The following is a 17,225-nucleotide window of genomic DNA, read 5'->3' on the forward strand; positions in this document are numbered from 1 at the left end:
AGGAGAAGGTGCAGTCCCCGGCATTCCAGAAACACACACTAATCCCCAAAAAACAATAAATACAGGCACGTATCTTTCAGTGAGGAGCGGTCATTAGCCAAACGGTTAAAAGAAGGCCTTCCCACAAAAGACCGAACTAAACTAATGCGAGGAGTGGTTCTGTTTGGTATGTGAGGCCAATATAGGGTTAATAACGCTACAATATTTTGTCCCATAACAAAAAAATAAAAATCACAGCAGTTATGTGATAAATGCACCATAAAGAAGCAAAAAATATAACATGTATGAAGCTGATATCTAGGGCTGCAACTAACGATTATTTTAATAATCGATTAATCGGCCGATTATTTTTTCGATTAATCGATTAATCGGATAAAAAAAACAATATGCAAATTTTTCGTTTATTTAAAAGAATTTAATGAACTGGATGTTAAAAAACAACTTAAAATTTACATTAACATTCTTATTTTGTTATGATGTAATAAAAAACAATATTTTCAAAGTACAAGAACCCAAACACAATATTTATGAAACAAAATAACCCCAAACATTCTGAAAAGAGGTGGACTATTACTGTTCAAGAAACTTTGCCCCAGCACTTTGCACTTTGCACCCAGCACTTTGCACCCAGCACTTTGCACCCAGCACTTTGCACCCAGCCCTGGCACTTTGCACCCAGCACTTTGCACCCAGCACTTTGCCCCAGCCCTGGCACTTTGCATCCAGCACTTTGCACCCAGCATTCAGCACTTTGCACCAGCACTTTGCACCCAGCCCTGGCACTTTGCACCCAGCACTTTGCACCCAGCCCTGGCACTTTGCACCCAGCACTGGCACTTTGCACCCAGCACTTTGCACTGTGCCCCTGCACCCAGTCTCTAACTCTGCCCTGCACCCAGCCCTGCCCCCACATTCTGCCCTGCCCCCACACTCACACTCTGCCCTGCACCCACTCTGCCCTGCACCCACACTCACACCCTGCCCTGCATCCCCACCCCCACTCTGCCCTGCACCCAGTCTCCCACTCTGCTCTGCACCCACACTCACACCCTGCATCCCCACCCCCACTCTGCCCTGCACCCCCCACCCCCACTCTGCCCTGCACCCCCACCCCCACTCTGCCCTGCACCCCCACCCCCACTCTGCCCTGCACCCCCACCCCCACTCTGCCCTGCACCCACACTCACGAACCGCTCTGTGCGAATGGAGCCACTCGCACAGAGCGAACCGCTCTGTGCGAATGGAGCCACTCGCACAGAGCGAACCGCTCTGTGCGAATGGAGCCACTCGCACAGAGCGAACCGCTCTGTGCGAATGGAGCCACTCGCACAGAGCGAACCGCTCTGTGCGAATGGAGCCACTCGCACAGAGCGAACCGCTCTGTGCGAATGGAGCCACTCGCACAGAGCGAACCGCTCTGTGCGAATGGAGCCACTCGCACAGAGCGAACCGCTCTGTGCGAATGGAGCCACTCGCACAGAGCGAACCGCTCTGTGCGAATGGAGCCACTCGCACAGAGCGAACCGCTCTGTGCGAATGGAGCCACTCGCACAGAGCGAACCGCTCTGTGCGAGTGGAGCCACTCGCACAGAGCGAACCGCTCTGTGCGAGTGGCTCCATTCGCACAGAGCGATTCGCTCTGTGCGAGTGGCTCTGTGCGATCCGTGCACATAGACATGAAGAATACTTACCTCCGGAACGCGTCACATCCGTCACGTAGCTAAAAGAAGGCGGAGACTGCAGAGCGTGTAGCAGAAGCGGGGAACGCTCGCGGAGGTAAGTAAAAGGAGCCGAGTGCTCCAACAACGAATTGATCACTCGATTAATCGATAACGGAAATCGTTATCGATGATTTCCGTTATCGATTATTATCGATTTTATCGATTCGTTGTTTCAGCTCTACTGATATCTAACCAATCAATTCCATCCTGCCAATCAGCAATTTAGCAATGGGGAGGAATAATTGTGCAGATCCTAAGAACTGGAAGATGGATGAACCCGTGGAATATGCATAAAGTAGGCTTCTAATAGATATATATATTGCTTATTTTAACCTATGCTGTTAGATGGGTTACTACACCTACTGAACTCTAAAATGTAAGAGCTGGGAGGGTGACGGAGGGCTGTCTGGATGGCCGTTCATTGCAGTATTAAACAGCGGGAAGCACATTATGAGCAGCAAACATTTTATCCTGAAGTCTTCATTCAAATGTAGAGGGGCGAGTGTCGCTATCCATCTCAACTAGGCTTAGACATCATAGGGAGACAAGATAATGACATCATAACGCGCCTGAAAACTCCAAAATATAATGAGTAGACATGGAAGGTAACGGAGTCTAATGCTGCCTCCTGATTGGACAGGAAGGTACCCAAGCAGAGAAAACCAGACTATAAAAAAGGTATAAAGAACTACATTATGCACTTCTGGTCCATATGAACCTATGATTACAATGTAGATAATAACAGAGCCCATCAAAATCTGGGTGGCTGTAGGTTTTGGACCCCCAGGAGCTTGGATACGTATGGGTCTCAGTGTCACATGATCAAATGCACAACCGAGTTCATTAAAAGGAACAGCTAGAAACCTTTCGAGTTATTTACTAAACCATGAGTTTGCTACAGTTGAGAGGAGATAAAGCATTTCACGTTATCCATTAAACATGCGCTATGAAGATCTTAGCCAATTCTTTTCTCTAAGAAGATCTGAGCAGATCCTCTTGGGTTGGTCTTTGACGTTTCACATCACCTAACCTGAAAAACCCCCAATAACCTTTCCTTATATAACTCTGTAGATGAGTGTTTAATTATACTTCTACTACCCCATAAATTTAAATGGAAGGGTTTCCATCACCTTTACCATTACATAAGTTATGGTGGGTATTTCTTGGCTACCCCAAGCCTCAAGTATAAAGCCAGTATCACAACTTCATGCTGGCGAGTCCCACTAAGCACGATATAGCTGTCCATGAGTGGTAATCTAGCTATTGTCTAAAGGTTGTCTTGTACAGCGGGCAATTACCTTCAAGGGATCCATGTATAAAGTGGATGTAGAGGCAAAAGGTGATCATTGTTAACCATATTTGCATGCGCCTACCCAGAATCCCTTGTGGTTGTGGCAGCACCATGAGATTTCGGAGGGAAAAACAAGCCTTCTGGCTTGTCTGGCATCTGTAGATGAGTGTTTAATAATACTTCTACTACCCCTTAAATTTAAATGGAAGGGTTTTCCCATCACCTTTACCCACCATAACTTAAAATACAACCTGACACTCTCTGCTTATCAAGGAAAACCCAAGCTGGATCATCTTACTGAAGACACCTGCTCTGGATTTTTATAGCGTTGCATTTTTTCTTTTACTGAATTACTTTCCAGCAACATTCTACTGTTTGTTACTAAAAAAAAATAACACGCGGACTGCTGCCTAACCTAATCCATTCAAACGATCGCTTCAAACCCTGGCTTAGAGCTCCCTCTGCAGGCAATGAGGGGTAGTTTCTTGATCCTTTGCACAGGAGTACGATAGCTACGTGACCAACATAAACACTACTAATTTATAATAAATAAGGTGAGGAAAAACCTCTTATCATATAAAACTATATTATTCATAGTATGAAAGATAAATCATCACAAACAAAAGACCTGCAAAGAAGCATTTCAGTTAATCGTATTTCCCTAGCAGATTTCATCTGAGATACAGGATCGCCATTTTTTGCAATCTCTTTATACAACCGTAGAAAGTCTCCGGTCTGCTGCAACTCTCTTAACTGCTTGATGGATACAGCCCCGCGGACCCCCGTCTCCTTAAGCGTGCCATTTTAATGCATTTCTTTCAATAAACGGGTAACCGCGGTACAGCAAAGTTACTGGTAAACTATGGTAAATTCAGAAAAGTTATTAAAAGTACCAGTCAGAGGGTTTTGTGAGTAACAAGTCCAAAATCAGGTAAGGGACCGGGGGCTGGCTACCATTAGGCTACCATGATGGAGGAATACATTTGTATAAAAGGTAAGATCTGTGTAAGAGGACCTCTTAACCCTATGAAGGGACCAGATAACATTATTATTCACAGTAAGGGCTGTAAAGCCCTGGAATGTGATGTCTATGGAGGTTCAGTCTCTTTTCTTCTCCGATGAGCCACTTCTCCATGTGATCCGCTGCGTTACCCTGGCCTCCTGGAGCACTTCAGCATCAAGGATGAGCCGCGGCACGTACCACAGGGACCAGGGGCAACCTGATTGGAGGATTGGGGAAGAGGTTGTCCCAGTGGTGATCACAGAGGCTCCGCCCTGATGCAGAAGTGCTCCAGGACACCAGGATAACAGAGCGGATCACAGAAGAAGAAAGAAGCGGAGAACAAGAAGCGGGGCTGTGGAAACACTAGGAGTTCACAGAGACATTGAGAGTAACAGAGCGTAATTTACAGTGAGTGACCAAAAAAAGAAAAGAAGAAAAACTGAAAGCCCAGGAAATGCAATTTGTTGTCCGAAAAGGAAGAGACCAAACTCAAAACAAAAAAGTTGTCCGAATCATTTTTGGTCCATGCTGAAAAGTCTACTGACCATGTAAGCACATAATGGGCTAGCAGAAATTTTCAATATTTATTTTTATAATTTTCTAAAACAAGGCTACTGATTAAAACTTAAACAACTTAACATGGTGAGACTAAAAATTTAAAATCCACTAAAGTTTGCCAGCAGCATTACGATGATATGGTATAAAAATATGAATTTCTCTTTACAGAAAAAGCCCCCCCAAAAAAGATGTATAGACATTCTGTAGAAGTTACCTTTTTCAATCCAGCAAAGCCTTCTGATTCCAGAAAGAAAAACGCAAAAGGCATCAACACAAATAGGCACAGATTGGAGAACAGAGACACGAGGTTCCACAAACCTGCAAACGTAATAAAAAAAAAAAAAGATGGTTACTACAGAACTCCGAAAAAAGAATGCAGACCTCTAAAATCATGAGCACTCCGAGGGCTTTAAACGAGAACCGTCAGATCGGTGATAAAACGATAACTGAATTTATCACAGATCATCATCTATCACCTGTGTTGCTGCGTTTAAGGTGCAGGCAGATTTGCCTTCATTTCCCACAATGCCTTAGAATCCTCTCAGCAGGAAGTTCGGAGACCGAACACGAGCCTCTAGCGCTAAAGCTTGTTTACAACTGTACAATTACCCCCCAAAAGGCAACTCCTGCACACACTGCTGTTCAAAAGTTTGGGGTCAATTACAAATCTTGTTTTTGAAAGAAAAGCAGATTTTGTCAGTTAAAATAACATGAAATGGATCACAAATCCGGCGCAGACAGGGTTAATGTTGTAAATGACTATTGTAGGTGGAAACGGCTGATTTTTAATGGAATCTCTTCATAGGCGTACAGAGGCCCTTTATCACTCCCATCACGCCCGTGTTCCAATGGCCCTTTATCACTACCATCACGCCCGTGTTCCAATGGCCCTTTATCACTCCCATCACTCCTGTATTCCAATGGCCCTTTATCACTCCCATCACTCATGTGTTCCAGTGGCCCTTTATCACTCCCATCACTCCTGTATTCCAATGGCCCTTTATCACTCCCATCACTCCTGTGTTCCAGTGGCCCTTTATCACTCCCATCACTCCTGTATTCCAATGGCCCTTTATCACTCCCATCACTCCTGTGTTCCAATGGCCCTTTATCACTCCCATCACTCCTGTGTTCCAATGGCCCTTTATCACTCCCATCACTCCTGTGTTCCAATGGCCCTTTATCACTCCCATCACTCCTGTGTTCCAACGGCACGTTGTATTCGCTGATCCAAGTTTAAGTTTAAGAGGCTAATTGATCATTAGAAAACCCCTTTTGCAATTATGTTACAGAAATTTCCTAGTTCACCTTTAACTGGTTCTAAATTATAGTTACAACAGGACACCATGGTCACTATGCTGAAATATTTTAATTCCATTTACAATAACAACTAACTTATTAACACTTAATCAGTTTAAGTTTGGTTGTTCTCTAGAATTAGACATTTTTACAAATATTAGACCTGATTTCTGGCACATAATTTTTCAGCAGGACAAAATAAACAGGAGTCTTGTGAGTAAAGGGTTAAATCTAATAACGCAAATGAAAATGCTTAAGGACACAAGGAGCCGAGGACTAAAGGAACTCTAGGACCCTCTTAGACTTAGTCTCTATTTATATTATATTTGTCATTGTCTGAAGCACTAGTTGTACAGCGCTCTGGTATATGATGGCGCAACATAAATAGAAGATACAGATAATAATAGGATGATCTTGGCTTCTTTGAAAGTTACCATTTAGAATGCATTTCTGTGGATAAGATACATATACAAGAAAAGAGAATACGAGAAAGATATGTATACCGCGCCAGTCAGTGTTTAGGAAAGCTGCTCCAATTACACTAGCGTCTCAGCTAGTGTAACAAAAAAAGAAAAAAGAAAAATAAAATCAGTCTTCTAACCCACAACTCCAAAAATATATTACCCATCAATAGCCCTTGAGGCTTGATAAAGACTCTGGAGAGGCGAAACACATTGCGGGGAAAGTTAGAGTGTCAGGATGACCGCTAACACGGAGTCAGGTCTTATCAGACCAATTTTATTGCTTTTAATATCTGATCCATCCTTGACAGATTTGGGAGAGATATATCCCTATTGGTGGGCGATACATTTTGTGTGGGTTAGCGCACTGGTTTGCGTTCGGATATTCATAAAGATACATATAGCCTCTTCCGTGTTCTCTCAGCGCCCTCTAGTGGACATTTATAAAACTAGTTTCGAGCAGAAATATATACTCAAAAATTTACTTGAAAACAGGGTAATAAAGATTTTGTTACCCAAATTGGGATTTGAAAGTGGGGCAAACATTTTTGAAACAAAAAAGAATTTTAAACAAAGTTGCTAAGAAATACAATAAAATTAGAATCACAGCAACCAATCCTTATCAGCAATTGCCAATGCAGTTGTGGTTACTGCCACTAGGTGGCGCACCTGAGCCCAAGCAATATGTACACGCGAGCAATTATTCCTTTATTAATGATCCATCCCACAGCAAAAATGACCAATACTGAGGGGTTTATGGAGCAGTCCGTATAACAGAGGTCTCTCTCAGTACAATTTTCTTATGGTTTTAGAGCCTTGCTTTCGGTAAAAGGTGCAGAAATTTGTCAGCAAGGTCAGTAGTTCCGTATTGCCGTTTATGGAATTTACATTAAATATGAAAGTTCCAAGCCCAGGGGACAAAAAGTTGACCGTGAGGAAACTTTACTGCAAAATTGGACTATAAGGTCCCCTACGTGTATATAAAAAAAAATATATATATATATATATATATATATATATATAAAACCACCTTTACAAAACGGTCACCAAACTTTGTGAAGCGCGCCAACACATGCCACAAAATGCAACGAACAGCAATCCTGCTCTTTTGGCAGACTGTAGCTGATGGGTTAGCGCTCTTCTGATGTTTGCAATAGCTAACATATACAGGGCAGGGAACCCCTGACCCTGCTTACATTACCAAGTAATATATTAGTTTAAAAAAATTACTCACGTTTTATAACACGGAGACAGAATTTTATGGCACATCAGACCCATTCTAGTCTGCTTGTTTTTCCTGATGTAAAGACCCAAACCTTAATCAGTACTTGGTCCCATCTTAGATTCAGGAGCCCTGTGTCTATCAAATTCCCACACTGTATTAACCTCTACCACCTTTGCTGGGAGACGGTTTCACAGTACATACATACATACATACAGTACATATGTGCATTATATATTGTGTGTATATATATATATCCATATATATGTTGTAACCGTATTAGTCCAGTGGTGTCAATATCAAATAAGATGGAGATATATATACACATACATACATATACACACACACACACAGAACCCAAGACATACTGACCATGGATCAGGGAGTCGTTTAGCCACTGGATATAGTAGCTCTTGGGAAAGGACATGAGGATTTCATTGCTGACGATGGAGAAGGGAAGCAGAAGGACGGCTCCGGCTGAAACCGCCAGCGTGAAAGTGCAAAGGAAAAGCCTAGAAACGGAAAAAACATCGCCGTCCGTTAGAGTAGGAAGTAAAAGAGCTTTACTGATCACAGCTGGATACAATTCTCGCTGGTTAAAAAAAAAAGGCAGAATTTATCCAATTTACAGACTCAACATTAAAGTGGAAGAATTGGCTTTTATTGCTCATTACGTGCTCATCTACATCATCTTCTAAGCTTCGGTTCCCTGTAACATGGAAAGATGGAGGTTCTCCCTCTTTAGGTTGGTAAATACTCCCAGAAGGATAAAGCAGGGAGGTGCTGTAGATGCGCTCAGTGCTTTACCGAAATAGGGTCTCGACCAGGTACAGGAAGCCCTCCACATCTCCATGTTACAAGTAACAGAAAGAGTAAGCGAAGTCATAACGAAGCACTTACTCCATTCCATCAGAATTTACTGCCTCGAGGAATTACGACACAGACGATATTTTAATATAATGGGGGGGCTGTGAATCTGCAGCATTCATGATTCACACCCTGTTGGAGTGCGGATGAGCTTCTTGGGAGTGGAGGATCTGCCTGTTGGCTCTCCCTGTTCTAGAGCGGCGGTGGGAGAACCCATTACGCGAGGCTGCTGGATAATGTTATGTTTTAAAGGGACCGCTCTGCTGCAACGTACATTATAAACATAAAGAGAATCGCAATAGCAGATAGGATATACGTACGAAACGCGGTTGACTGTGGCATCTTCATCTTCTTGCTCATCTGAAAACACAAACGAACGACACAATAAAGGCACTTTATCAATCCAACAAACAACATGCGCAGTGAGGTTACTGTATCCCTTCTATGCAGGTGCTGTCAGAAACCACCCAAGGCTGATAGGGGCTGATATGTTCCAGACTGATCCTCGCTGCCTTATGATGGTATCTGGGTCACAAAATGATCAGCGTCAACCATAATGGGCTGTTGGTGGGGCTCGCCATAAGATCTGCGGCTACAATATTAATAAATACAGTGCTGTATGCAGTCATGGCGTTTACTAATAACAAAATAGCGGGTTTTATTTAATTCTACTCCAACTTCTTTTATCTGCAGACCTAGAGGCCATCACTGTTGTCAGTCATGCGATATTTTTTGTTTTGCTCAGTCACCACACTGAGCTGATGCTTTATGGCAATGCTAATGAAGTCCATCGCTCCATAGACTTTCATTAATTAGAGGATCCCACTGGATTGTTAACATTTTTTTTTTTTTTTTTTTTTTTACATATCATTCAACCCCGATTCCTCAGTTATATTTTGGGCTTGCTTGCGTAATTATTTATTTTTTAAGGGCAGAAAGAAAGTGCTTTGTTTTTCTTTGTACAGTCCAAAGAACCATGTTAAAAAAAACACACAAAAAAATTAAAGAATGGAGGAAAAGAAATCTCCTTTTAGGCCAAAACAAATGATAGAAATAATGGAAACCAAAGCGATTGTCTGACCGCTCTTAGTCAATGTATTTAATAACTGTGGTCGTACGTACAGATAGATCACGCACATAACTCATGGAGAGGAGAGCCCGCTTTTGCAGAATAAAACTTCCATAAACTTCATTCTAGATTACGGTCATAGGAACTGGAGCCCGCAAGACGTCATCTTTCCGTTTGATTTTATAGAAATTGAACAAAACTCTATAAATATGTTAGTGTATTTATTAAATTAAATATATTATTATTATTATTTGGGAGAGGAAGGATTTAACAGGTGGGCCGACCCCCCCCCCCCCACTTACTATACGCACAGCATGTAGGGAAACGCTTACCCGCTTTCCTTTTGTAACGAGTAATGATGAAGTACGACACAATGTACAGGATGGCAAACATCAGAAAGCAGATCTAGGGGATAAGAAAGAAAAGATGGTCAGGTAACACTGAGAAAAAAATCAAAAAGCAGTTTAAGGCGATCGGGACGATGAATAAATAATACGCTGATCAGTCTCTCCTTCCATGCTTTACGCAAAGCCTCATGTGGCTCACATTCAGTGTAACAGCAGCTTTAATAACCACCAACCGCGTCCAGTGGGAAGCGGTCCTACTGGGATAAAAACTCAGACCTTAATCTGTCCTTGGATTTGTCTTAGATTCAGGAGTCAGAAATCCCCGCACTGTATTAGCCTCTACCACTTCTGCTGGGTGGATGGTCCATTTACGTACTACCCTCTCAACAAAGAATACATAAAAAAAAAAAAAAAAAAAAACAACACATAATATAGGTGATTAAAAGATTATTATATTGCAGATGATTCCCATTTAAAATACAAAAACAATAACGATACAAACAACATCTGCCGGATACGATAGCCGAACAGGGCAGCCGATACACAATGTACTTTTCCACTGAAGGAAATGGAAAGTAATCGGCTGGACGGCCCAATCAACACTCCTACAGCGAAAAAGGCATACAAGGTCCCGTAGGAAATTATCGGGGGCAGGGACGATTGATGTACAATAGCCAGAAATTATCTATTCAGGCAAAAGAAACCTGTATAGGTTTAAAAAATACCCCACTGCTTCTGATTTTATTAACCGTGTTTTTAGTTGGAGATGGGCGGATGGGAGAGCTCCAGCATGCTTTATTAGAACTGGTCCATTATCTCACCTGGGGGACAGTCCCCCTTTAAAAACGGCGAGTAGCAACGCATCCCATAAATGACATCACTGACCATTAATAATGAGAGAAGCCCTAAAAAACCCAAAACTGGATTAACAAACTATCACGAATCGTTACACCCCTGTGTGCCCTGCGCTGTCTGTATTTAAAGGCATCCATTGACAGCACAGCCTCTTTATGTAGTGGATTCCGCATCTTTATCACCCTTACTGTAAAGAACCCCTTTTGCTGCTTTAGGTGACAATTCTTCCTTCAAGTCTGAATGGTGACCTCTTGACTTCATCAGTCGTTGGTCTCGTCTTAGATTCAGGAGCCATATGCCTATCCCAGGGGTGTCCAACCTGCTGCAGGACTACACCCCCCACAATGCTTTTTCAGCTAAGGGGCTGGCTGAGGAGTCTGGGAGATGTAGTCCTGTAGCAGCTGGAGGGCCGCAGGTTGGACACCCCTGGCCTATCCCATGTGTGTTTAAATACCCTCACTATATTACCCTCTACCATGTCCGCTGGGAGGCTATTTCACTTATCTACCACCTTCTTTGTAAAGTAACACTACATCTAAGCCTCTGACTCTCTAGTTTTAGATGATGACCTCTTCTTCTAACATTTCTTCTCCTTTGAAATAATCTTCCCTCCTGTCCTGTGTTAAATCCTCTCTCTCTCTCTTCTCTCCTCCGAGCCGGACATACCGAGCTCCCCTGGTCTCTCCTGATAATTGTTACCCTGCGTAATAAGGCTTCGCTTTGCTATGTGATAGGCGATCAATTAAGGTCAGATCTACCAATAAACGCGTGAAGCCGGGCGTCAGTTCAGGTTATCAATTACCGGCGAAATATCTACATGAAAGAGGAGATAATAATCAGTTTTAAAAGCCGATTAAAGCATTTAAACATCAGGCAGAATTATTTGCTCCCTTTTTTTGTTCTCAGTACCAGCGGAGGAGATTAATTTGTCGAAAGTAATTCAGAGACTGGAAGATCTACATAAAAAAAAAATGCATCTTTCCGTGAAAGCGGCGACGCTCGACGCTGACAGACGCCCAAGGATTTTTTATCTCACGATGGGGCCGGCGAAGATTGGTGGCGTTGAATTCCCAGACAAAGACGACTCCGACAACGCGCACAGAACGCCATTAATTTCTGGTGTGCCATTCATTAATTCCGCAATGAATAAAATAAAGCCAAGTTTTGGGGGTATAAATTACAAAGGAACATCCAATTAACGTCACGGCAGAATGAACGGCCCTCAGATATTCGGAATTACAGAGCGTTTAACAGAAAATTAAAACAAGAGGTCACTGGTTTCTGTTAAAGCTCAGGCTAAAATACTGTTGTATCCGTAACACTGTATTTGCTCGACTATAAGGCAAGGGTTAAATCCACGGCACCGCCGCACAGCAGACTAAGCCTAGGGGCTTGTCCCCCTCTCACGCTCTTTTTTTATTCTCTCTCTCTCTCTCAATGTCCCCCTACCTTCTCCGCCGACCGCTTCCGTGTCCCATTTTCCCGCAGCTCCGCTTCTGCTCTTGCCTCTTCTTGGCCTTCTCTTTCTCTGTGAATCCCTCCACAATATTCTGGCCTTTTGGAACGGCGGCACTAAGCGCACCACGGGGACAGCCTTTCCCTCGTTACTTCAATGTGGGGGAGAGGGTGTCCACCGAGTGGTGTCTCCGTCCCTTTTGCCTAAGTACCAGGATAACGGAGCTGATAGCGGGGAGAAGCAGATGAAAGAAGAGCAAAGAAGAAGAAGCGGAGCTGCGGAAAAGAAGACAGGGACATGGAAGTGGTCGGTGGAGAAGATAAGGAGATATTGACAGGGAGTATGAGAGTGAGTGTTTGAGTGAGTGGGAGTGTGATAGCGACGAAAGCAAAAACTGTGGTTTTGATTTTTTCCAATAGGATTGTCTTATATTCAGGCAATTTCTCTCTTTTTTTTTTTTGTTTCATAAAGATCTAAGCTAAGTTTCTGGGGTCATCTTATAATCGAGCACATGCGGTATTAGGAAATTACTAGACTGTATCACATCTTTCCAGTTACAAGGGAAAGTAGATGGGAATGGATTTTCTGTTAATCTATGCAGAAGGTTACGCCTTATGAATAGGTTACTCACACATTGGGGTCAATTTACTAAACAAGCAACCAACAGTCCTAGTTTTTCGCCAATCCAACAGTCCAGATTTTCGGCCATCGCCCCACCATCCCAGGTACCTACTCCATTGTCCCATAGGGAACATGGGTCATTTGGGTGACATCCTCTGATCAGCCAAGTGAGGTCAGTCCAGCAACCACTCCCCCAAAAGAGGTGTCCTGATTTGGGCAACCGACATATTGGGGGGGGGTATGTTGCAGTGCAGGTAAGTTCTATGCTTCAACTTGTCACCCTTAGCGTGTTTCCCCTGCAAGACGGGTTATGTTAAGTCCAGGAGATAAAATATCTCAAATCAGTTGATCAAAATATGGTGGAAAGCAATCCAGGGCTGGACAAATTTACTTAAAATGCTACCAGTTGACTTGGAACATTTCCATAAAGATCAATAGAGAACAGAACCCCCAAAAACCAATAAGATCTTAGGAGTAATGGCTACCTTGCTCACAATTGTCCGGCCCCGACATACTGATCATGGTTGGCCCATCGCATGGATGCAAATATTGAACTCCTTGAACGGTTTTGCAGAGATTCGCGTAGAATTAAGACGCCCCCTTTAAGAACATTAATGTATTTGTGCCAAACAGCGCACATAAGGACCGGTTCAAAATAAATAAAAGTGATCGCGATCATCCTAATAGGCAGTGAAATATGCTGGAAATGGGGCTAGAAAGCATTTAAAAACTATGCACCTAAATTGTATTATTTGTAAAACAAAACAAAAAAAACAATTTCAACTATGCGCTGCTTCCTAAACGGACAATAAATAAGAAGACATTAAAGAGGGGCAACTTTTACCAGCTACGTTTTCTCGACTGTAATTAGCGTACTTAATACGTCTGTGCAAGGAAAGGGCTTTACATTTTACTGCCAGTGTTTTTCTTGATACGGTATTTATCTTATGGAAGATAAATAGGTAAATATCAGGAAACCCAGGAGGTTACTACATATGCAGGTTAACCCCCCGTGGGGATCTCAGACACGATTAGAAACAGCGTGTAACATTTTAATGACTCACGTTGAGCACGGCGCGTGGCCTCCAAGCCAACGCAGAGAAATAAACATTTAAAAAAACACCCCGGCTTAGCGAACGTACGTTTAAGGGATGAATACCCAACGGCTCAAAATACCATTTGACAAAAGCCGGCTTTTTCCGATACCAACACAGCTGGGCGAACCGTCACGGGTTGAAGTTCTGCAAGACTGAGCCGGAGACGGCCAAGCCGCTGGACCACTTCAAGGGTTTGTGCCAAACCAGAGCTGCCATTACTACCCGAGAACTTTGAAAGGTAGGTGATCCGCAGCCATCCTTCTTCTGCGGGAGCGGCTTCTTGAAGATGTCAAGAGCCATGTCAAGAGGTGGGGTTAGGAACGCATAGGGGGCAGGGCTAGCCCCAGATTGCCTTTTTTCCCAGCCCATTAAAGGCCAAGTGGGCAGGACCAAGATGGAAAGTGGCCGCCCCGCTGCCAAGACAAAGAAGAAACGGAGACTGAGGGTAAAAGGGCTTCTCCTCCGAGACTTTGGGTCAAACAGAATTCTCTGTTATGATTACTGGGGCTTCTTAGACTGCGAGACCCCAAAATCCCCCCCCCCCCGCCTAAAAGCTACAAGATGTGAAACTCAAGATCATCTATACACTCAAAGGCTTTTCAGTTACAGAAACACCTGCCAGGCTGGACTTCCATGCCAAAACCTACGAGCTTCCAGCTAAATTCCACTAATACAACGAGATAACCTCCAGGCCGCCAGCTCTAGCCCTGGCAATCGAGGCCGAGCCTTTCGTCATCGCCAGGTCGATAAAGTAAATAGCTGAGACAGGTAGAAGTAACAATTATTTATCACACCGCGTGTACTATTTAAAGCTGAGGCTGCACTCCTAGCGCTTCGAGTCTCCTGTGGGAAGAAAAGCTCCCTGAAAGAGACAGATAACGATTACTACAACTCTACCGCCAATTTAGAATAGAGCTCCACTGTGCCGCGAATTATTAGGCTTATTTACTAAACAGAACATTTTAGGAAACTAGATAAGAACGGCCAACCGCAGAAACGTTATTACTATCACAAGTGTCACCACCGCATAGCGAATACTAGAGTGGGACTGTGACCAATAGATCGTTTAGAATCATTAAATCCCCCCTATTAGTCTAATTGTTTTGGAGATATTTGATTTAAACTATGGAACAATTTTGACTTAGAGAAGCTGACATCTGTGGCAAAGGAGAATAATTAGCTTCCTTCCCTAAAATATTGTCCCTTGTCCTCTCCCACCCGTCCAATGTCTGCTAGAGGCAATTGGCTTCCACCAGAGGACTTCCTTAAACTCATCTGGGTGATTTAACTCTGCATTATGCGGGGCTATCTCCTTGATCATCCATTGTGCAGAAGAAGGTTCTCCTAGGATAGTCTTTCAGGACCTATAGAGATGTCTTAGATAGGAGAGGTGTTATCTCACCTCTTGTTACAGTTTAGTGGACACATGTATCTGCTGGCTACAAAAAAAAGGATGATGAACCCAACTATTACCGGCACAAATACAATTTGGTAGAGGAGCACTGAGAGTCCTTACCGTAATGCTGCCGCGAGACAAGCAATTTATTTACTTTTTTAATCCGTCTCTTCATTAGTTAAATGTCATAGAATGTTAAACACATAACTCTTGGCATGTTTGCCGAATGTACAACCTTGAAGATCATAGTACGTGCCAAGTGTATCCTTTGTAAGGGCCAAGCGTTATGAAGCCACCATTTACAGTGCCTTGTAGTTTCAGAAGTTTCAGGTGAGCATCATAAAAAACAAATATGGGACCCCTAATGAGTAACTGCCCGATTATGGGTCACAGGGCAACATTAGTAAGGTGGGATGTCGGGACTTTTGCCAATGCATGCGTAACGCCAGTATAAGGCACTGCAGAGGCGGTCATCCCACGATGACCATGATCTTCACTCACAGATGGATGAACCCCAAGTTTCCGCACACTACTCATACTCTAAAAATACAGCATCACACTGGGGGCGTCCATCCTGAGCAAAGCTTAATGATCACTTCTTTGGTAATTTTGTATGATGTACTTCTCACCAACTTCACACGGAGGTCAGCAGATAATGTTGCTGTACAAGGCAGAACGTTCAAGTAGCTCCTAATATGGAAAAACGATTGAAGTCTTAAGAAGTATATAAGAAACGGAACATCCTGGTTAATGTGTCTGGAAGAAAGAACAATCAGGACAGCGTCAATATCGGAAACCCCAACATTATTACAGCTCCTGTATTGGACAATTTGTGGATTCACAGATGGTCCACCTAGAAGAATTTGTTGTGAATTTAAACACATCGATTATTATAATTTCAGGACACTCGAGGAGCAGCTGGTGTACATCACACACACACACACGTCTCACAACACGACGGGCATCTATTTCATCTACAAGTTTTAAATTGTATACACGGGTAAGCATGATAAGAAGGTAAGCAGATGGGTCCTGGGAAACGAGCATTATTCCCAGAAGGATACCGCATGATGCAAGATTCCAAGATGGGTTCAAAAAGAACTCAAAAAGAAAGAGCTGGAAGGTTTGCATGGGTTAAATACAGAAGGGCTGGTGAGGTGAGTAAGCGCTGCACTCAACAAGACGTTGGGTGACTTGGAGGGATTTCTCAGAGTCTAAGAGCTCAATTGGGTTTCTTTACTAATGACGAGAGTTGAGGTCACAAGAAACCAGACCAAGTGAGCTCCAGGAAAAGCTTGGCTGACCCTGTATCATGTATTGTTTAATCTCTGAGATTCTGTTTCTCAAAGTCTCCTCACCTATTGAATTATGCATTATACAGGGCCAGCTCAGCCCTCAGCTTAGCTGGAGGAGCCTGCCAGTGCTGACCCTTCTTAACAAATAGTAAGGTAGCGAATAAACTCAAAAACAACATCATTCACTAACAACCGTCTACAATACGGTAAACCGGGGCCAATAACGTGACCTGCTGTGTGCTGGAGAGATAAGAACAGCAAACTGCCTCACGTGAAGCTCATTGCCAAAAACACAACGCCCCAACACATAATATGATTATAAACACAAAAAAAAAAATGCAACGCTTACATGAAAGCTGCATTACAATTCAGCTGACGATTTTAACCCCTTATAGACAACGGGCTGTCCTTAAACCCACTAATGACTGTCGTGAAGAGGTTAAGTAATATATATATATATATATATTATTATAATTCAGATTTTTTTTTATAATGGACACATAATAAGCATGCTTTGAAACGTAAGCTTCGCGACATTTAGAATCCCGTTTAAATAGCGGAGATGAGGTTGTTGTCTGGGGAGACAGCTTTTAGAACACTTAGCCTATTATTATTTATTTATTTAGCGCCATCGTATACTGCAGAGTCGTACAAGTGCTGAACAGGA

General features: G+C 43.1%; 2 protein-coding genes across 2 annotated transcripts in view; one reads left to right on the forward strand and one right to left on the reverse strand.

Annotated features, from left to right (window-relative positions):
• The window catches only part of DNAJB6 (DnaJ heat shock protein family (Hsp40) member B6), a 261,352-nt gene that overhangs the window by 50,972 nt on the left and 193,155 nt on the right, over window positions 1–17,225 (forward strand). The window lies entirely within an intron of this gene.
• LMBR1 (limb development membrane protein 1) overlaps window positions 1–17,225 on the reverse strand; it is a 49,668-nt gene that overhangs the window by 31,380 nt on the left and 1,063 nt on the right. Inside the window, exons 2-5 of the mRNA XM_053467715.1 lie at window positions 9,824–9,896; window positions 8,743–8,782; window positions 7,928–8,067; window positions 4,788–4,891 (exon numbers count right to left, since the gene is read on the reverse strand). Coding sequence (XP_053323690.1) covers window positions 4,788–4,891; window positions 7,928–8,067; window positions 8,743–8,782; window positions 9,824–9,896 — 357 coding nt within the window. The remainder of the gene's footprint in view (window positions 1–4,787; window positions 4,892–7,927; window positions 8,068–8,742; window positions 8,783–9,823; window positions 9,897–17,225) is intronic.

This window comes from Spea bombifrons, chromosome 5 (assembly GCF_027358695.1).
Source record: "Spea bombifrons isolate aSpeBom1 chromosome 5, aSpeBom1.2.pri, whole genome shotgun sequence".
Lineage (NCBI taxonomy): Eukaryota > Metazoa > Chordata > Amphibia > Anura > Pelobatidae > Spea > Spea bombifrons.